The sequence below is a fragment of the Pygocentrus nattereri genome, chromosome 24 (genome assembly GCF_015220715.1).
Source record: "Pygocentrus nattereri isolate fPygNat1 chromosome 24, fPygNat1.pri, whole genome shotgun sequence".
Taxonomy (NCBI): Eukaryota; Metazoa; Chordata; class Actinopteri; order Characiformes; family Serrasalmidae; genus Pygocentrus; species Pygocentrus nattereri.
In genome coordinates, this window is record NC_051234.1 from 8,130,613 (window position 1) to 8,152,881 (window position 22,269).

The 22,269-nt window shown below is 42.1% G+C and overlaps 1 protein-coding gene across 2 annotated transcripts; it reads left to right on the forward strand.

Annotated features, from left to right (window-relative positions):
* The first annotated feature begins 277 nt into the window (after positions 1-277).
* On the forward strand, positions 278-20,709 carry tbrg4 (transforming growth factor beta regulator 4). 2 transcript variants are annotated; one of them, XM_017695783.2, is made up of 12 exons: positions 278-356; positions 1,021-1,484; positions 2,602-2,783; positions 2,976-3,120; positions 4,721-4,895; positions 5,913-6,070; positions 8,677-8,787; positions 8,899-9,043; positions 11,450-11,692; positions 13,813-13,924; positions 15,377-15,491; positions 19,515-20,709. In XM_017695783.2, the coding sequence occupies exons 2-12, from the start codon at positions 1,077-1,079 to the stop codon at positions 19,614-19,616; spliced, it is 1,896 nt and encodes a 631-aa protein (XP_017551272.2). In that variant the 5' UTR covers positions 278-356; positions 1,021-1,076; the 3' UTR covers positions 19,617-20,709. The 2 variants fall into 2 exon arrangements, with proteins under 2 accessions (XP_017551272.2, XP_037390138.1); XM_037534241.1 differs by lacking the exon at positions 278-356 and adding an exon at positions 385-572.
* Positions 20,710-22,269: the final 1,560 nt, after the last annotated feature.

Here is a 22,269-nt window from a genome sequence, read left to right on the forward strand (position 1 = left end):
ACAACATGAGAATTTCTGATTTTGAAGACTAATAATAATTTTAAAAAATCAATCCTAGCCGCCCTCGCTGGCAGCGCTCGTTTGATTTCAAATTAAAAGCTTTTATGAATTTAATTTTAAAAAAAATTGAAATCACATTACGAGACGTGAAAAATATTTTCTACTGTATGTCAATTTGAAAACCCACTTCTTGAGAAGTTTTGTTCAGACGTAAACAGATGTAAATAGATGGCGCCAAACCAAGAACGCGCCCAGAACCTTTATTTTTAGTGAGTGACGTAAATGTCTAGCGACTCTCGGTGGCAGGTCCATGTGAATGTCGCCGGTGGAGATTTTGTGAGATCGGAGTAGAAAAGGTGAGACTGGACATCGCGATCGCCGTCGGTACAGTGCTGCTCCGCCGTGAGAGCGTGAGGAATTGCGCTAGCGGTTGTGAATCCGCTTGGCTGTCAGTAAGATTTCTATAGCGCCTGCCTCTAACGGGCAAGGTCAGAATGCCTCCCTGAGTCCAGGAAGATCAGCCGGGCAGCTGGTGTGATGTTTTAGGCTCTGCCCTGGTCTGATCTGTTCATGTGAGTGTTTTGAGAATTGGCTTTGTTTACAGTGGCCGTGATCGCTGTGAGGACGGCTGAACTCCAGGTGTGATCTCTCATGGCGTTGTGTTTATTCTTGTACCTGGCTGTGTAGAACCTGATGCGACTGATTTCACTGCACTGCAGAATATTTTCTATTATATTTGTGCAAATATTATAAGCAATCTAAACAGTAATCACTGCCTGCATCTAATAATTGTCATTCATTGTTCTTAGAAAATACTTAAGAGTATTTTTTTTTTGCTTCTACTTCCTTGTCAGTCTACTCCATCACTTCCTTCCTCCCTCCCTCTCTCTCTCTCTCTCTCTCTCTCTCTCTCTCTCTCTCTCTCTGCCTCTCTCTCTGCCTCTCTCTCTCTCTCTCTCTCTCTCTCTCTCTCTCTCTCTCTCTCTCTCTCTCTCTGCCCTCTTCTTTCTCGTGTCTCAGTTGTTTGCAGACCTTAATTGTGACCTGGTTAGCTGTCAGGTACAAAACCTCCTCGGATGACCACCAGGCTTTTGGGTCGATGGGCTCGCCTGTTGTCCCGATGTCCCCAAGCTTCCGCATCTGCCGCCCACCTGCAGGGACCCACGGCCCAGCCAGCACAGCCGCTGAGGTCCCAGGTCCAGATAAGGTCGGCTGTCAGACCCCTGTGCCTGGGCCATGGAAGGGCTCAGGAGGAGGAGCCAAATGTCACGTTTAAACGCACAAAACTGGACGTGCTTGTTGAGAAGGCGACCAGTCCGCAAGAGGTGCTGCAGGCATGGGAAGATCTAGGCGGTTCACCCAATCAGGCGGCCTCGTGTCTGAGCCAGCTCAGCCGACTTGTGGTGGGGAAAGGAGGAGCAGACTCTGCCGATGTCCTGCAGGACCCTCGGTGTGTGGATCTGCTGGAGACAGTGAATTCTCAGGTGATTGTGACCTACTGCCCATAGAGATGTGCATTACTTTATTAGAAATCACATTACAAGCCTCGCTGCTCAAATCCTTTTTTTTGCTCAAATGCGATCTCTCTGACACGATGCTTCACACTAATTAACTCTGATCAGCTCTCAGCTTCATTATTAAAGCAAGACGAAGGAGAAAAAGGTGAGATGAGCTGCTTTTCCACCGTTTACTGGCTTTAACTTCTGTTCAGCGCTGCTGCCATGGTAACGCTGAATTATGGCACAGTGGAACAAAGCACATTAATTCTGAGCGTCACATTAAAGTCGCGTGGCCACAAATGTATATATATGTCCGATCTAGGACCACACATGAAAGGCTACGTTCACATTACCAGGTTGAAGTGGTACAAGTCCGACTTTTTGCCCTAATGTGACTCAGATGTTTTTAAGGCTGTGTGGACGCAAATCTGATCATTTCAAATCCGACCTGAGCCACTTTCATATGTGGTAGCAGATCGGTATCCAAGACACTTATCCAGTTCGTGGCCATGTGACCTTAATGTGACGCTCAGATCGGAATTCGTGTGCTTTTTTTCCACTGCACCATCATTCAGAGTTACTCTGGCAGCAGCGCCGAACAGAAGATAAAGCCTGTAAACGGTGGAAAAGCAGCTCATCTCACCTTTTTCTCCTTCGTCTGGCTCTAATAATGAAGCTGAGAGCTGATCAGAGTTAATGATCTTCTCAGCGAAGCTCGTTCTGCTCGTTAGTTTGTGCTGATGATGCAGTGATTCATTCACGTGACGTTACTGAGTAGAACGTGCGCGTGAGGGTCATTTCAGGACGCCGGTTCGTTCACGAGCGTGAAACATCATGTAAGAGAGATTTAAACTTTGAGACCTGTAATGTGAATGTAGCCTTAGACTTGAAGGCTCAGTACTTGACAACAACATGCAGCAACTGATGCTGGGATGGTAGAAGAGGATGTCACTGAACACTACATTGCCCAGTGTATGTGGTCAGCGTTAATGAGTGATATTAGCTAAGCTGACAACAACCTACAGACAGGATGTACACCAGGTTTTAGTGAAATGCTGCTGCTGAATGTCTTACTGTTCTTGTCCCGTCTTGTCCTGCGCAGGTGTCAGTGATATGGAATGGTACGCTCGTGTCTCTGCTGCGCTCTCTTTCCAACCTGGGTCTGACCCCCAGTGCTACAGTGCTGCGCTCTCTTCAGACTGAGGCACTGTGGAGGCTTCGGCGTCTCACTTACCGGCAGCTGTCCTACCTGGTGGACTGGGCATCCAGCCGCCACAGTCAGGGGTGAGCAGTGCTCTCATTCTGCTTATCTTCTACCTGTGTAGACTGCGTTGGTGTTCCCAACACTAATGCCAGTATCAGCCTGAGAAGGGGTTGAATTCTGTGTTTAAAAAATGTTGAAAGATCAGTGAATTTACAGAACTGCATGGTGCTTATCAAGATGTTCTAGTGAGATCATTGTCTGTTGGTTGGCAGGCAAGGGGACGAGGCTCTGACCGCAGCTGTGCTGAAGCAGCTAGAGTTGCGATGGACAGAGTTGAGTGACCCACGAACGGTTAGCACCCTCATGGGCCGCGCTGCCCAGCTCTCACCGTTCCTAATGGACAAACTGGAAGATAAGGTGAGCCCACTGTGTATGCAGGTCTGTACACTATAGCTGAATTAGAGACGTTAGGGGCAGTCGTTGGCTGGAGGTTAGGGATCTGGCCCTGTGACCAGAAGGTTGCCGGTTCGATCCCCAGGGCCGACAGTCCATGACTGAGGTGTCCTTGAGCAAGACACCTAACCCCCAGCTGCTCCCCGGGCACCGTGGATAGGGCTGCCCACCTCTCTGGGCAAGTGTGTGCTCACTGCCCCCTAGTGTGTGTGTTCACTAGTGTGTATGTGGTGTTTCACTTCACGGATTGGTTAAATGTGGAGGTGGAATTTCCCCGGTTGTGGGATCAAAAAAGTATCACTTAACTTAAATTGTTTTTGATGTTGACAACAAAGAAAATCATAGACAGATTTCCCATTGTTGTTTTTGTTTGTTTGTTTACATTACAAATAACTTCCATGCTGGAAGTGATGCCTAAATTCACTTAGTGTTGTACCTGTGTGAGCAGGTGCAGGAGTCGGCACCATGCGGCTCTTTTACTGCCCTGTTGCAACTGGCCAGCAGAATCAGATTTGTAGGTAAAACTAAAATAATCCTCCTTTACAGTAAAATAAAGCTCTGCTGATCGGTCAACACAGTTTAACAATGAATGGCCTTAAACGCTGGAGTTAATGTTGAGCTGCTAATTCACCCTTTAACCCTGAAGGTTGGCGTACAGACTGCTGGTCACCATAGCAACACACACAACAGTCTCACTTGGCTAGTAGCTAACGAAATGGCAAAGAGAAAGATTTAAGACGAATGTCAATAATTTGGAGACAAATTAACTTATTTATCTTTATAGTCACTCTAGCTGGTTTCCTGTTGCCTTTAATCTGCAGCGAGAAACTGACAAACACTAAAAAGTCACACTAAATAATGTTCACCAGCTTCTTGTTCAAATTGCACCTCAGGCAGCATTTAAGCGATGTTTGCCTTGTAAAAATTCCAAACGTTGAGACACATTTTATAAGAAATGATTCCACTTTTCCTGCCAGAGATGTGAGAAAAGCGGCTATAGCTGAGCTAAAGCTTAAAGCAGAGCAAAGTAAGTCTGTTTTCATTTATATGATTTATATGATATTTTCTATCCTATACTAGTATATTAGGACGTACTGAGACATTTACAGCCAAGATGGTGAAATGGACAAATGTTGTGGCTCTCAAGGTGGTTTGATTTTTGTTGAAAGGACAAATTGGCTCTTCTAAACATTTATGTTGCAACCCCAGAGATCTAAATCTTTTGTCATGCTGTTTGAAAAACTCCCACCTCCCTTGGTTACTCTTGTTACGTCCATCAAAGCTTCAGCTCAAAGCCACCTAGTAGCATCCATAGCGCTTGTGAACGGACTACAAACTCAGCGCAAAGGAAAGTGTTGGATCACACAGGGGAGCACCTCTGAGTATATTTTATTACCTTATAGTTATAGTCAACTATAGTCATTACCTTATAGTCATAGGTTGTAAATATTTGAAGACTGCCAATAATAAAGAGAGCACAAAAAAGAGATTCTGAAAGCATGTTTACGTTAATCAAGTAGAGGTTTAAGATGTCTAATGCTGACTTGTCCTGCGTCCGGACCAGGCTCTGGAGCTGGCGGAGAAGTTCAGTGCCGAGGACATCCGCAAGGTGGCGCTGGCTTTGGCATCTCAGGGACGACGTGCGGTGCCACTCCTACGGGCGCTGTCATACCACCTGCACCAGAAACCCTCCTCCGAACTCAAAACACCTCTCCTGCTGGACATTGCATTCGCTTATGGTCAGCTCATCACATTTACTTAGATCTTTTTTACGTTGTGCTTTTGAGAAGAAATACAGATAATATAGTTCAGCGCTGCTGCCAGAGTAACTCTGAATGATGGCGCATGAATTCATGTGCTTATTTTCCACTGCGCCATCATTCAGTGTTACCATGGCAGCAGCGCTGAACAGAAGTTAAAGGTAACACCAGAGACATTTTTAATGAAAAATGCATTTTACAAAAATGGCTGCTGCAGAGCATCAAACCACATGTTGTCCAACATGGAACATCCACTGAAATACGTCATTTAATCCATTTGTATTAGATTTTTTCACAGTTATCTAAGAATAAAGTCGGTCACACCAGTGACTTCATGTGAAGCTTTTAGCTGACATCATGAGCTAAATGAGAAAATGTCTGATAACTGAAAAGACACAGTGGACTGACCATGAGCTTTTCTTCATAGAGCTTCAGAAAGCAGGTAAAAGGAAGTCGAGTGGTGTCATCGGTGTGACTTTCTATTGTAAAATAAGAGATTTTTTTGTTAAGTGGTAACACCAGTGACACGACTTCTGGGGAACTTTCATTATATATTTTAGAATATCTAATTGCCATTTGTTCTCTTTGTCATTTAATTGATATATTCCATACTCATGTATAGATTATTGTAGTTAAAACTGCAGTTTTAAAACTTTTTTTTCCAAAATATGGCCTCACCCTTTACACATGACTGTGGGGACGAGCTCTTCTGTGGTGCTTGGAAATCTAGATAATTGAATTAAAAACCAAAATTGCTAACTTGAGGCTCAAGAAGGTGTGATTGATCAAATATATTGTTGTTGTATTTAAAAATATAAATTAATTGTAACCCTAATGTGTTTTTTCAAGTGTAATATATCTGTAAACACTAGGGACACTAATTTTATAATTTCTCCCCCCTCCACTCATTAGGTAAAGGTTAGCATGTGCTTACACCTGTTTGTTCAAAATGCTCCTGAGTTCCTGAAAGCTACTGTATCACTCTTTCTGCCACAGGTAAGCTGAATTTCCACCAGACTCAAGTGTTTCAAAGGATGGCTGCAGAGCTGTTGCCAAGGTTACCCGAGATGAGCTCCACTGATGTCACACGCTGTTCGAAGTCCCTGGCCTTCCTGAAGTGGCTCCACCTGCCTCTCTTTGAGGGTTTTGCACAGGTTCAAATGCACTTATTGCAGCTCTGCACTTAACCTACCTACAGACACACATTACTGCAGTCCACACATATAAAGACCAACCCACTGAGTCACATACCAGCAGCAGACAGGACCAAATGTCGCAACGGTTTTTTTTTGTTTGTTTTTGTTGTTTTTCATAAAGCCTCTTCAACTCCTGGGAACCACAGGTGGTTCTGAAAGGCACTTCGTCAAATTCTTCACAACTTTCACATTATATAAGCTACGTTCAGAAGGTGCATGTCGTATGAGGCTGTAACTCTTCTATCCATTTAAATAGACGGTGATGTCATTTTAAACCCGTATCATAAAAGAAGCTGAAAGTTTTGTTTTTTCTACTGAAAGTCGGCCCATTTTTCCCCAAATCTGGGCTATACACTACAACCCCAATTCCAATGAAGTTGGGACGTTGTGTAAAACATAAATCAAAACAGAATACGATGATTTGCAAATCCTTTTCAATCTATATTCAATTGAATACACTACAAAGACGAGATATTTAATGTTCAAACGGCTAAACTTTATTGTTTTTTGTAAATATTCATTCATTTTGAATTTGATGCCTGCAACATGTTCCAAAGAAATTGGGACAGGGGCAACAAAAGACTGGAAAAGTTGAGGAATGCTAAAAAAAACACCTGTTTCGAACTTTCCACAGGTGAACAGGTTAATTGGAAACAGGTGAATTTCATGATTGGGTATAAAGGGAGCATCCCTGAAAGGCTCAGTCATTCACAAGCAAGGACGGGGTGAGGTTCATCACTTAGTGAACAACTGCGTGAGCAGATAGTCCAACAGTTTAAGAACGTTTCTCAACATGCAATTGCAAAGAATTTAGGGATTTCATCACCTACAGTCCATAATATCATCAAAAGATTCAGAGAATCTGGATAAATCTCTGCAAGTAAGCAGTAAGGCAGAAAATCAGCATTGAATGCCAGTGACCTTCGATCCCTCAGGCGGCACTGCATTAAAAACCCACATCATTCTGTAACTGATATTTCCACATGGGCTCAGGAACACTTCAGAAATGTCAGTGAACACAGTTCGTCGCTCCATCTACAAGTGCAAGTTAAAACTCTGCCATGCAAAGCGAAAGCCAGATATCAACAACACCCAGAAACGCCACCGGCTTCTCTGGGCCTGAGCTCATCTGAGATGGACTGACGCAAAGTGGAAAAGTGTCCTGTGGTCTGACGAGTCCACATTTCAGATTGTTTTTGGAAATCATGGACGTTGTGTCTTCCGGGCCGAAGAGGAAAAGGACTGTCCAGATTATTATCAGCACAAAGTTCTAAAGCCAGCATCTCTGATGGTATGGGGGTGTGTTAGTGCCCATGGCATGGGTAACTTGCACATCTGTGAAGGCGCCATTAATGCTGAAAGGTACATACAGGTTTGGGAGAAACATATGCTGCCATCCAAGCAACGTCTTTTTCAGGGACGTCCTGCTTATTTCAGCAAGACAATGCCAAGCCGCATTCTGCACGTGTAACAACAGAGTGGCTTCATAGTAAAAGAGTGTGGGTACTAGACTGGCCTGCCTGCAGTCCAGACCTGTCTCCCATTGAAAATGTGTGGCGCATGATGAAGCGCAAAATAGGACAACGGAGACCCCGGACTGTTGAGCAGCTGAAGTTGTACATCAAGCAAGAATGGGAAAGAATTCCACCTACAAAGCTTCAACAATCAGTGTCCTCAGTTCCCAAATGCTTATTGTAACACAGTGGTAAACACGCCCCTGTCCCAACTTCTTTGAAACGTGTTGCAGGCATCAAATTCAAAATGAGTGAATAACATATAATTGCAAAAAACAATAAAGTTTATCCATTTGAACATTAAATATCTTGTCTTTGTAGTGCATTCAATTGAATATAGGTTGAAAAGGATTTGCAAATCATCGTATTCTGTTTTTATTTATGTTTTACACAACGTCCCAACGTCATTGGAATTGGGGTTGTATAAACAGATGGCGTCTCTTCAGTGATCTGTTCTGTAAAAATTATTTTTTATAAAATAATACAAAGAGTGTCTGAGATTTTTGGCTTTCTGCAGTAAATTATAAGCCTATAGCAATAAGTGTGAGCATAAAACACACGTTCTGTTCATTTGAGGGGAAATTTTACAAAAAAACAAATTTACATTTATTTCATGCAGTTACTGAATAATTTCCCTTACGATTTGGTCACATAAATTCAGATGGAAAAACCAAAATATACCCACGAGCATAAAGATTAATTAGATTAAATGACCCTTATTAGTCCCACAACGGGGGAAATTCCATCTCCGCATTTAACCCATCCGTGAAGTGAAACACCACATACACTCTAGTGAGCACACACACACTAGGGGGCAGTGAGCACACTTGCCCGGAGCGGTGGGCAGCCCAATCCTCAGCGCTCGGAGAGCAATTGTGGATTAGGTGTCTTGCTCAAGGACACCTCAGTCACGTGCTGTCGGCTCTGGGGATCGAACCGGTGACCTTCCGGTCACGAGGCTGGTTCCCTAACCTCCAGCCCATGGTTCAACTGTTCTTTTTTTAGCATAATGCATTGTGGTTTTCATGTCTTTCTCTCGTTCACTTGCAGCACTTCCAGAGTAACAGTGAAAAGTACAGCACTCTGCAGCTCTGTAACCTCCTCATGTCCTTCGCCAAGCTCAACTTCCAGCCCAGCAACAGAGAGGAGTTCTACAGGAGGGTAATGATCAAAGCACGCAAAATTTCGTTCCTGAATGAGTAAATATTCAGCAGAACGTGTCTGTCTGACGCCTTAATCTAAGCCGAAGTCTGTTTTATGTGGCCTGTGCAGGTTCATGAAGCCCTGGAAGGCTCTTGGCAGGGATTGGAGCCTTTTCTTCTGGCAGACGTGGTGTGGTCTCTCTGCGTGCTGCAGCAGGCCAAACCCGAATTTATCGCTGCTCTTACTGACCCTGATTTTCAAACCAAACTTTCAGGTGACAGGACATATATTTTCCTCTGACAGCAACAAAGACCTTTTGCTGTCTTTTAACAGCAAAGAATTGACCACAGTCTCATTCGATTACATTGGATGACATTACATTCATAATTGCTGAGGTGGTGGGAGGTGGAGGAGAAACAGTATTATCAGAAAATATTATTTTCCCCGCCCACTGGTGCACGATGAATGGGCAAAAGTCTCTACGTTTTGATCGTGAGGAATAGTGTCTTAAATGACCAGGGCTATTAATTAACAAGGTGGTCACTTTTCGCTTTAACCCCTTGAACTGGGCCACCTACATAGACCCACACTTCAGTTCTTTACTCTCAGTCTCCTTACATTTACGGCACTTGGCTGACGCTCTTATCCAGAGCGACTTACAGTTTGATCATTATACATAGGTAGGCCAAGGTGGTGTTAGGAGTCTTGCCCAAGGACTCTTATTGGTATAGTGTAGGGTGCTTGCCCAGGTGGGGATTGAACCCCAGTCTACAATGTAGAAGGCAGAGGTGTTAACCACTACACTATCCCAATCTTTACTAACATGTTTGTTTTGTAGTAGGCACTGAATAATTTATGATTAAACGCTGAATAATAAGCCTGCTGTTTAGATTAGTTTGATTAGTTTTGCTGTTTTAGTTTAAATCTGGAGCAACCAAGCTAACTCTGCTAACCACTTGAATCCAGTAGTCACCCAATTAGCCCAAAGTATGTCTTTATAAATACACTCCCAAACCTTCTCTTAACCTGCTTGAAATGCATCCATGTCTAGATTAAGGTCACACAGGCTTGCTGATGTGGTTTATAGCACCGCATGGCTTACCGTGAGTGATAAAAAGGAACAAGAGTTCTTCGCTACCGACATTTCGGACCGTGTCATGGCTGGTATTCACAAAGACTTGGAGCTCTAGTTCTAAACCAAAGACACACACACCGCATTTCAGAAATGTCTCAGCTGATCGGCTACATGTGGGGTATGTAATAGTCTTTCTGTCTTAATAAGGGCGGCATAGGTCAGAAGATCGAACGCTTGTAATATCGGCGCCGTCCAAAGAAAACCATGGATCTCCATTTTTGTTGATTTTTTTTTTTATTTTCTACATCATTTCAACAAACCAGCTGTTCTTTATGTAGGGCAAAAAATTCATGATGCATGGACCAGTAGAAATGCTCTAAAATCTCTTGGAACAAAATTTTTTTACATTGACTTACATTGAAAGGTAAGAGTGTTTTTGCCGTCTTCTCTAAAGTTACTATTTTGGAGATACTTGTTTTTTCTTTGGACAGCAATGATATGCTTGTTGTTCTGTACTTCGCCACATGGTGTCAGCAAATACCTGCTGGTTACTTTTATACCCTAGGACTGTGTTTTTCTACTTCAGTCCAGAAAGCCCACCTGCACTACGCACATTATTCTCTCCTCTAATGTCTGGCAGACACCTAACTGATTTTTTTTTTTTTCTTAAGTGATCCTGCTGTTATTAAAGCCCCCAACACTACAAGATTTGTCCGGAACACAACACCACACACATTTACATTATGAGGACTTGACCAATAGTTTTAGTCTCTCCAAAATTTGAGCTCAAAGAATTTCTAGTGATGAAACCTAGTAGGGCACAGCAGGGCACAGGTTACTGTGCTAGTTCTTAAAGTTGCACCAAAATGAAACCAAAATGTGTCATGACCTTATAGAAGAAGAAATGGCAGGAGGCATATATTTACATTTGCATTTACATTTATGGCATTTGGCAGACACTCTTATCCAGAGCGACTTACAGTTTGATCGTTTTAGACAGGTAGGCGAAGGTAATGTTAGGTGTCTTGCCCAAGGACCCTTATTGGTATAGTGTAGGGTGTTTACCCAGGCAGAGGATTGAAACCCAGGCAGCGGTGTTACCCACTATAATATACCAACCACATATAGGTTTGATTAGTTAACCCGCTGTGCCCTTCAGATTAGAAAGTGTGTGTGTACTTTCTTGATCCCACAATGGGGAAATTTAACCCATCCGTGAAGTGAAACACCACATACACACTAGTGAACACACACACGAGGGGGCAGTGAGCCCCCTTGCCCGGAGCGGTGGGCAGCCCTATCCACAGCGCCCTGGGAGCAGTTGGGGGTTAGGTGTCTTGCTCAAGGACACCTCAGTCATGGATCAGCCCTGGGGATCGAACTGGCGACCTTCCGGTCACAGGGCCAGATCCCTAACCTCCAGCCCACGACTACCCCAAGTGTAGTTAGTTAACCACTGATAGATCAGTCAATATTAAAATCACCTTGCAGCCCCAGTTAATAAGAAAAGCACTAAGGTGTGCAGTGCTGTTTTATAGTGGTACAGTGTGTTATAGTGACTCTCCAAGGAAAGCTTCATTCACACTGTGTTTCCTTGCATTCTAGGTGGCAGCCCTGTCCGCACAGAGAACTACAGGCTGAAGTTGCTTCATATTGCTGCTTCCGGTCAGCTAGAGTCTCTTGGAGCCCTGGGCGTCCATCCAACTATCCACTTACCGACCATCCAGGTCAAAGCACCCAGCCTGACATCCCTGCAGAGTGGCCTGCACACAGCCCTCCAGAGCCTGACCAGCAGTTGTACGACTGCCCTTCGCACTGACGTCAACACAGTATATGGCTGGACTATAGGTGCGCAGGAACTGGCCATGCACCAGTTTTGTTTGTATGTCATGTATGGAAAGCTGGTTTAGCTTTTAATCCTTTTTTTATATTAGGAATTAAATTTACGTGTGAAAATTACATTTCCATGAGTATTGACTATGCACTAGTATATAAAATTGAATTCTTACTAGGCAAAGTTTTATTTTTACTAGTGATAATTCATGAGTTTCCCCATTAATTTTAATGGGGGAAACATTTTTACTGGTAACCTGGTATCTAAAATTACATTTTCTCTTTTTGGTATTAAGACATTACATTTTTATTTAGAATAAAATAACTAATAAATAATATAAAATAATTTATTTACTTAAAATAATAAAAAAAAAGTTTGTACTAGTAAGAATTACATTTGTATGTGTAAATTAAATTCCTGGTGTCAAGAAAAAAAGGAATAATATCTGAAAAGGCTTTCCATTTTTGAAAGGAACAATTTGGCAAAAGTTCTAGTTCACGTGTTTTTCCACTTACCCAATTGCAGTCAATCAGCTAAGGTAGGTTTGGAGTCCAGATTTTGCTTCTTTAGTTTAGAACCGGAGCTGCGAGGCTAACTTTGCAAACAAAACACTGGAAGTAGTCGACCCGACTGTTTTCCATAAATACATACATTCAAAAAAACTTCTCTCCACCAGCTGAAACACATTCAGGTCTTAATTCAGGTTGCAAAGACAGGTTTATACGATTTTAAAGCACAGACACAAGACAACCATCAACCATCATGGGGCAGATGGGTTGCAGGGTAACACAGGTAGAGAGGCTAGAAAACCGTCTGTGTACGTAGGGCAGGACAATAAGTGAACACAACAAAGATGGAGAAAAAGGAAATAACAATGACCTCAGATTCCCTTCTTTGAGGGGTCACCCATAAACATGTATTATTGCATGGTAACGAAGCATCTCATCTTCAGCTTAAATGTGTAATTTTACTAAATCCTTCCAAGTTTATGTATCTTATCCACATCACATATGCAAATATGTGAAGATTGTGGCATGTGTTTGGGGAAACGGTTTGGGTGACTGCTGACTTTTGCTGTTTGTTAGCACTGTTAGGACATATGGGTGATTCTACAGGAACGTCCACTGTTTTATCTAGCTAAGAAGTCACTGGTGTTGCTGATTGTCACTGGTGTTACACATAAGAAATGTAACACCAGAGACATTTTTAATGAGACGATGCATTTCACAAAACGGCCGCTACAGAGCATCAAACCACACGTCGTCAGGGTTGGAATATCCACTATAATAAGTCATTGAATCCATTTGTATTTGTTTTTTCCACAATGACCTAAGAATAAAGTCGGTCACACCGGTGACATCGGCTAAAAGCTTCATACGAAATCATGAGCTAAATGAGAAAATGTCTGATAACTGAAAGACACAGTGGACTCACCATGTGCTTTTCTTCATCGATCTTCAGAAAACAGGTAAAAGGAAGTCGAGTGATGTCATCGGTGCGACTTATTTCAAAATAAGAGTTTTTTTTTGTTACGCAGTAACACCAGTGACACGACTCCTGGGGAACTTTCATCATATATTTTAGAATATTTATTTGTTTTCTTTGTTATTTAAATCATATATTTCAAATTCATGTAGAGATTATTGCTATACCTATCATATATATATATATATATATATATATATATATATATATATATATATATATATATATATATATATATATATATATATATATAGTTAAAATTGCACAAAAAATCAAAATATGGCCTCACACTTCACACATGACTGTGCTTGGAATTCTGTATTGGTTGAAAAACCAATATTGCTAAATTGACGGCTCAAAAAGGTGTAAATTTGAAAATTACTTATTTTCAAATATAAATAAATTATAACCCTAACAAGTTTTTCAAGTGTATATTGTGTCTATAGCGTTTTATATATCTGTAAAATGCTAGGGACATAAAAAATGGAAAATGGATGTTTCTATAGAATGACCCAAATGTAACCCCCCCCCCCCCCACCCCCCACCCCCCAGGTGTATTTGTTCTTTAAATAAAATCTGATCCAGTGAAATATGATCAGTATATACTGTATTATTGTTTGTAAAAGGCTTTTGTGCTTTGACCAATCAGATGCAGAGCTGGTGGTGGATTCAGAAAATAAGCCTATTAGCTTGGAGAAACTCGTAGCACCGCACTTACCTGGAGGGGGCGGGTCAGAGCAGTTACCTCAGGGAGCGCACAGGTGAGTCTCCGAAGAATTCGACCCTAACCTTTTCGGTGTGTGTGAATTTATGGTCCCATCCAAATCTGCCGTGTCGTCTGGCATTTGTACATTTGTATGGGGCAGTCATGGGCTGGAGGTTAGGGATCCAGCCTCGTGACCGCAAGGTCGCCGGTTTGATCCCCAGAGCCGACAGCACACAACTGAGGTGTCCTTGAGCAAGACACCTAACCCCCAACTTCTCCCTGGGTGCTGCGGATTGGGCTGCCCACCGCTCCGGGCAAGTGTGCTCACTGCCCCCTAGTGTGTGTGTGCTCACTAGTGTGTATGTGGTGTTTCACTTCACGGATGGGTTAAATGCGGAGGTGAAATTTCCCCATTTGTGGGACTAATAAGGGTCTCTTAACTTAACTTAACAAACTGTGCCCTCGCACGGCAGATATTCCGGTGTCTTTGTCCTGCTAAAATCCGAAGCACAGAAAAAACCCAGGTTATATTCATCTTGTGAGAATTGCCAGTGTAAATGAAATTATGATTGAATAAAATTTTAACATATTTTCTATTTGTAAGCAGCCTAATGTGTTGGGTATGTAACTTTTTTTTGTTTGTTGTTACTTCAGTGCGCGAATGCGGTAGTCAGCGGAAATTGTAGGCGTATCCCAATTATTACACAATCAGCTAATCAGTTATTCAGGTTGATTGCAATTATTTAACTGCAATCAGTTTTCACTGTTAGATTCCACAATAAAATGAATATGCAACACAAATAAATGTAAATACAGGAAAGTAAATATATTCATTGAACACATCAAAAAGAACTTTTGCATTTCATGCTCCAACATGTTCAAATCAATCAATCAATCAATCAATCAATCAATCAACCTTTAATTAAACTGCTGCTCTGTAATGGTACTGAATGCAGTGCAGCAGCGATGTTGACTGCCCCAAAAGGGTGGCGCCGTATGTATATCCATGATCAGTACTACCAGTGATGGCTAACTAGTACATCTAGCTTGGAAGCAAGGACCATAACCAAAGTGTGGTTTGAACATAAGGAACAAGATCATTAAATCACTAATCACAATTGGTTATATTGACAGATAAACATTTCATCTTGACCATCTAGTCCAGATCATAAACCACACATGCATGTCTGTTTGAAAGCCCTTAACACAGTTGAGGCAAGTAAGTGGTGAGTGTTCTTGGCTACATCAGCCTCACAGCTCCAGTGCAAAACTAAAGAAGCAAACTGGACACCAAACAAGTTTTGGCTGATTGACTGCATTTGGGGTGCAGGGGAAATTGTATAAACTTATTTCTGATTGCTTAACCTACCCATGTGCACTGCAGCCATGTATGTACTGGTGGAGATACGTTTTTAGCTCTCTTTTAAAGACTGTTTCTACAGCATTTGTTGGAGTCTGATAATAGTGTGATATGGCAATCAATCACTCTTTTATTCTTTCTTTTTAGGCTGGCATTCCTGGCTTGGGAGTTCCCTCATTTTGGCTCCAGGAGTAAAGATCTACTTGGACGCTTTGCCATGCAGAAACGCCACCTACAGCTGGCTGGGTTTCTGGTAGTTGAGGTATGGCATCAAATGCAGTGCATACAGAAAGAGTGAAAGAGGGTGATGGGTGAGGTTTATACATGATGCGAGACAGGATCGTCAATCATCTCCACTTCTTCGATATTCAAAAACAAAACATTTTTAGATGATGTAGTCTTTTTAATCTAACGCAAAGTTAGTACGGACTGTAGAAGGCAGATGTCCAAACCTCTTGTGTGTTCAAAGAGGGTAAAAGTAAAGTGGGAAAGTGAACGTTAACCGTGCTGGAATACTAATATACATGATATGGCCAAAGGTATGTGGACATCTGATGATCACACTTTTATGAGCTTGTTGGACATCCCACACCTAAACTGTGGGCATTAATATGGAACTAGCTTCCCTTTGCAGTTCTAACAGCCTTCCGCTCTTTCCACAAGATTTTGGAGTGTGTTTGTGGGAATTTGTGCATTCAGTCAAAAGAGCATTGGTGAAGTCAGGCACGAACGTTTTTTTTCAGGTGGTTAAAGTAGTTACGCTCAAATTTCCACTTGTTTCTACCAAGTTTGATCGCATCTCAGATACGGTAAAGATTGAATTAATGATTAACAAAACTGAAATTTGTGTCCGCTCATTTTAGTCAGATTCACCGTATGTAACTTCAGAATAAGGGTCAATATGTTAATTTGACAGATATAAGTACTGGACGTTGATCACTTGTTTCCTTCAGTGTAAACTTTTTTTTTTTTTTTTTTTTTCCCAGATTGGTTTTGTGACTCGCTTGCAGTCTTGAGAGACTGTTTTCTCTCAGGCTGCTTCTGATATGCTATATGGACAAAAGTATTGGGACACCTACACATCTCTCTCACACACACACACACAGGAGCTTTGATAACATCCCATTCTAAATCCATAAGCACTAATATGGAGTTGGTCCCCCTTTGCAGCTCTAACAGCTTCCACTCTTCTGGGAAGCTTTCTACAAGATTTTGGTCGTGTATCTGTGGGATTTTTTGCCCATTTATTCAGAAGGTCAGACACTGATGTTGGAGGAGAAGGCCTGGCTCACAATCTCTGTTCTAGTTTGATGGGAGGTCAGGGCTCTGTGAGGGTCAGTCAAGTTCTTCCACACTAAACTCACCCAGCCAGACGTTTATGGACCTTGCTTTGCGCTCTGGGGCTTAGTCATGCTGGAACAAAAATAGGTTCTTCCCCAAACTGTTCCCACAAAGATGGAAACATACAGCAGTGCTGCTGGAGTTTTTAAACACCTCAGTGTCACTGCTGGACTGAGAATAGTCCACCAACCTGTCCACCATCCTGTGGGCAGCGTCCTGTGACCACTGATGAACGACTAGAGGATTACCAACACAAACTGTGCAGCAGCAGATGAGCTATCGTCTCTGATTTTACATCTAAAAGGTGGACTGACAAGGCAGGAGTGTCTAATAGAGTGGACAGTGAGTGGACGCAGTGTTTAAAAACTCCAGCAGCACTGCTGTATCTGATCCACTCATAACTGCATAACACACACTAACACACCACCACCATGTCAGTGTTCCTGCAGTGCTGAGAATGATCCACCACCCAAATAGTACCTGCTCTGTGAGGGTCCATGGGGGTCCTGACCACTGAAGAACAGGGTAAAAGGGGGTAACAGAGTATCAGAGAAACAGATGGACTACAGTCTGTAACTGTAGAACTGCAAAGTGCAGCTATACAGTAAGTAGAGCTGATAAAATGGACAAAGAGTATGTAGGATATAGTGGAATGGAAAATCTCATGTTATTTAGCCTAAATCATGCTAAAGATTCAAATAAACTACAAGTGCATTAATCATTCTCTGTTAGCCAAATGCAAGTACAACAAAATACAGTATGCCAGCTGTGTCTGTCCCATTGTTTATCATGCTGCGAATGTAAATGATTTTAATCCATCCATGTAAACCCCTATGTTGCTAGCTAGCATGGCTAACGCAGATTAGTCTTGTTCCTATTGCAGTGGCTGGCATGGCAGGTTGTCCCACGCTGGCTTTGAGATAAAAATAGCAGCGGTGGCACAGGGCTGCAGAACAGGATAGAGTCTCTGTCTGCACCATATAGGCCAATCCTGTTAGCCTGCAGCCTCCTGGGGAAGAGCTAGATTGAGTTGGCTGGGTTCCCCGTAACTTCAAACTTCGAATGAGAGCACAATAAAATGAGTCAACTCCTTTTGAAATGACCGCAGTAGCTCTAGGGATTCAGCAGCCAAACTTTTTGACCACAGTCAGGACCAAAACATTTCTTCCATTGAATTTCTGATTGCCAGCGTCTGAGTTCCAGTCCAGTGTGCTTCTTATTAGTAGTGGCTGGTATACCAGTGGAAATTCTTCATCTCACGTGAATTTAATCAAACATGTTGTATGTATGTATGTGATGTACAAACAGTGCAGACCAAGCTAGTATTAATCCTATTTAGCTGAGTGACGCAGCAACACCTTCAGCTGTTACTTTAGTGTGAATGACTAATTTTATTCAAATTCCAGTTAATAATTAATGTCTGATGTATGCGTGAGACAAATGTATGGAGTTAAATTAGTGTCACTAGAACCTGATTTTGTGATTCTGAACTTGAGAAATTCAGGTGGTAAAATTCAGGTCTGGAAATCCAGGTTGAGAAATTCAGGTCTGGAAATTCAGGTGGTAAAATTCAGGTTGAGAAATTCAGGTGGTAAAATTCAGGTCTGGAAATTCAGGTGGTAAAATTCAGGTCTGGAATTTCAGGTTGAGAAATTCAGGTGGTAAAATTCAGGTTGAGAAATTCAGGTGGTAAAATTCAGGTCTGGAAATCCAGGTTGAGAAATTCAGGTCTGGAAATTCAGGTGGTAAAATTCAGGTCTGGAAATTCAGGTGGTAAAATTCAGGTCTGGAAATTCAGGTGGTAAAATTCAGGTCTGGAATTTCAGGTTGTAAAATTCTGGAAAATCAGGTTGAGAAATTCAGGTCTGGAAATTCAGGTGGTAAAATTCAGGTTGAGAAATTCAGGTGGTAAAATTCAGGTTGAGAAATTCAGGTGGTAAAATTCAGATCTGGAAATTCAGGTGGTAAAATTCAGGTCTGGAGAAATTCAGGTGGTAAAATTCAGGTTGAGAAATTCAGGTGGTAAAATTCAGGTTTGGAAATTCAAGTCGAGATATTTAGGTCGAGAAATTCAGGGAAACATCCGGGGTACTCAGGAAGAGCAAACAAGCATAGATGTAATCGAATCACTAATTGTATTATAAAAAATCAAGCACCAGTTTATATCTCTACGAAAAACCAATAAAACATTAAATACTAATATCTGATGTGAGCTTAAATAAAGAGAAGGAAGAATAAGCGACTTACAATTAGAAAAGTTCCACTGACATGGTCTTCTGCCATAGTCCTTCATCGGCATGTACTCAGTGACAAAGAAGCCACTTCCAGAGATGTTTAATGATCGGCCAGGAGTGGGTTCAGTTACATATACGCTTGTTTGCTCTTCCCGCGTATCCCAGATGATTCCCTGAATTTTACCTCCTGAATTTCTCAACCTGAAAAGCATGAGGAATTCAGGTATGGAATCACAAATTCAGATTTCAGGTTCTGGTGGCACAGACTTAACTCCATACAAAAGAGAAATTTAACAGAACTGACGCTGGCTTATTATTCCAATAATTATTCTGTTCCACCTTGTGCATGTAAAATGTAACTGCCATTCCATTTAAGGTAGAAGGTATATTTTTCAGTTTTGGTTCTATTTTGCACAAAAAACATATTTTGTATCTACATAACTTGTTAAAAATGGCTCTTATCAAAAAAGTGAAGGGACATCCCTGAATAATAAGCCACTTTCTTCTAGCCACTTTGTATCTCCATTTTTGTCGTTTTGTCGGGGGTGTCTGGTTCCATTGACTTGCATCAAAAGTAAAGTAGGTTTTTTCCTTCTCCTTTTAAGACACAAGATGGAGATACAAGTTTTTCTTCCAACCACAGCAAAATATAGGTTTACTTCAGCATTTAAAATGTTTTATTCCAATGCATATATTCTGTCTCTCTGCAGGTGCCATACTTTGAGTGGCTGGAGTTGAAGTCCGATTGGCAGAAAGAGGCCTACCTGAAGGATAAGATGGGGAAAGCAATAGCTGAGGACATGGCCAAGTGAGCCAGCGGACTGCAGCATATCCTCAGACCAAAGCATTGTTGAAATCTATTGAATATATCCAACTACAAACAAGCGGAATGTGCTAATGTCAGAAGACGTTGAACGTGATTTCATATTCACCCATTTACCCAGAAGAACATACAGAGCGCTTACGACCAAGCATCTCCAAGAACAATGATAGCAGTAGTCAATCAGGACCTACATCTGTATGCATCAAAACAGGCAACACTGGACTCTTCTGGAACAAAAGTGAAATGAACAGTAAATCATTATGCTACTGTGCATTGAGTCAGAGAGCCAAGCGTGGGTTCTGAGGTGGATCTCCAACTGGCCTGAGTGGAATACCAGAAAAATACACTGCTGTTTCTGTCACATCACCATGCTTGTAGTTTGCTTATCACACTCACCATCAAATATTAGAATTTTTGCTTCCTTCAAATCTTTTAGAACATTATAAATACACCAGTCAGGCATAACATTATGACCACCTCATTTGTTCTATGCTCATTGTCCACTTTATTACAGTGGACTTTATTACAGGGTCCAGAGCACTGAAATACAAACAGATAGACTACAGTTTGTAGTTGTAGAACTACAAAGTGCACCTATATAGTAAGTGGAGCTGATAAAATGGACAATGAGCGTAAAAACAAGGACTTGTAATACTTGCTCATACATTCATTGTGGAGCACATTTAGCTCAGAGCATCATCCCCAAAAATCTGGCTTCCACCTAAAACAGACTTTATAACAGACCAATTTGTGCTAAGTGGATCACAGGACTATTAAAGGTTCACACTCAGTTTTGCAAGTCTTCTAAAAACTGAGCAAGATGCTTCCTCAGAGAACTCTCCCACCCCTAATAATAAACACATGCTTTCCGCTCTTAATGCAGTTGCCTAGACGACACTATGGGGCTTTCCTTGTTGCCAAGGAGACAGTTGTCGAGGCCGAAGTGATGCTTAAAGATTAGAGGGAGGTTGTTCATATATAGAGTTTGGAACGTTAAACACTTTGAGAGGTGCTGTGTGTGTCCAGTCATCAATGTGAAATACTGCAAATGTGCAAAATAAAATGGGTGTTTATTTAAGTGATTTATTGTATTTGTCTCAGTTCACAGTCGAATACTTGCACAGTTTTGTGCTGTGCAAACGTCAGAGACGACCCTTCGTTTATTTCACTTCCAGTCAAAACTGCCATAAAGTAAAAGTTATTCAATATTAAGAGATGTTTCTGAGATTAGATCTACAAAACAAAACAAAAAGGAAGAAAATTTGCACAAGAACACTGAACATGGTCATCTAAACAAATGTGGCAGAAGGTTTTCTAGACTAATGACTCTCAATTGATAAGTGGCATTGCTTAGATACTGTGGCTGGGAAGAGCCAACAAACTGCAAATAAAACGTTCATCAAAATATCAACATGGGAGCGGCAAAATTGTGGACACTGCAAACTCAGAAAACACCTAAGACGTATTCCTGTAACACCGTGTGGGAATGTTAAGGGGATTTCTTCCATTTTGGTAGTGTTGGCGTGAGCATGGGTTTTACCTTACAAAAATCGGATCAGACTCCAAGAGCCAGATGCACACTTGAGCACTTTTATTTCCAAGTAGAGACGATACAAGTAGAAAAGCAAAAACGCTGAGCAAAGAGAAAATAAATAAACCAAATAAATCCAGAACTGATCGGCCTGCACCAATCCATGCAGTTCTGGCTGGTCTCCACCGGCATTCAGCAGCCAGCTAGTGTCGGTGGCCGCAAGGCCACATAGACACGACCATTGTCCTCTACCCAAAGGAAAGGAGAAAAAAAAAAACCAAGAAAGAAAAATCCCCCTTATAAACCTCTAGCCCCACCCCAAACATTAGCATGATCCATTCCCGGGCTAGCAGGGGTTACAACATACAAAACACACACAACATAACACGATGGCCATCTTACACAGATAACAATAACAACAACAACCCTACACAATCATGATCTAGTGATGAATCTTAATTTCTACACCTTATAACCATTCTCTTTCCTTTCCCCTTTAGGTTCCCGGATTTCGCCTCCCCCCCTCTACACACGGCTGTGGGCTTTACCAGCCAGTATAAGGGAAGCCCCGGAAGGCGCCCGCGTTCCCCTAAGGAACAGGACCGAAGAGATCACAGGTAAGTATCACATACATCAATCGTTTAATTTAAAAACAAGTACTTAAATATCTTTTATAACACTGGTGATGGGGTAGACCTACTGACCCCATCACACACCCCCCCCCTTAGACTAAGTCACTCACTAGAGGGACGTGAGAGGAAATCAGCAGTCACATTATGCGCCCCCTTCCGGTAACGCACCTGGAACTTAAAAGATTGCAATGAAAGATACCACCTCGTTATTCGAGCGTTGCTATCCTTCATCCTCTGCATCCATTGCAACGCCCGATGGTCGGTCTCCAGGATGAAGTCAGCGCCAGTCAGGTAGTATCTAAGGGAATCAAGAGCCCACTTCACAGCAAGGGCCTCTTTCTCTACTGTAGAATAGTTCATCTCTCGTGGAAACATCTTCCTGCTGATGTACAGGACTGGCTGCAGCGCATCTGCTTCTCCCTGAAGCAACACAGCCCCTAACCCGCACCCTGAAGCATCAGTCTGGACCACAAACTGCT

Excerpts from the sequence above, each read along its gene's own strand:
- tbrg4 (XM_017695783.2), top strand. The coding sequence starts at position 1,077 with ATGACCACCAGGCTTTTGGGTCGATGGGCTCGCCTGTTGTCCCGATGT. Across the intron at positions 3,121-4,720 it reads TGGACAAACTGGAAGATAAG|GCTCTGGAGCTGGCGGAGAA; the intron begins GTGAGCCCACTG and ends CGTCCGGACCAG. Across the intron at positions 4,896-5,912 it reads GGACATTGCATTCGCTTATG|GTAAGCTGAATTTCCACCAG; the intron begins GTCAGCTCATCA and ends TTTCTGCCACAG.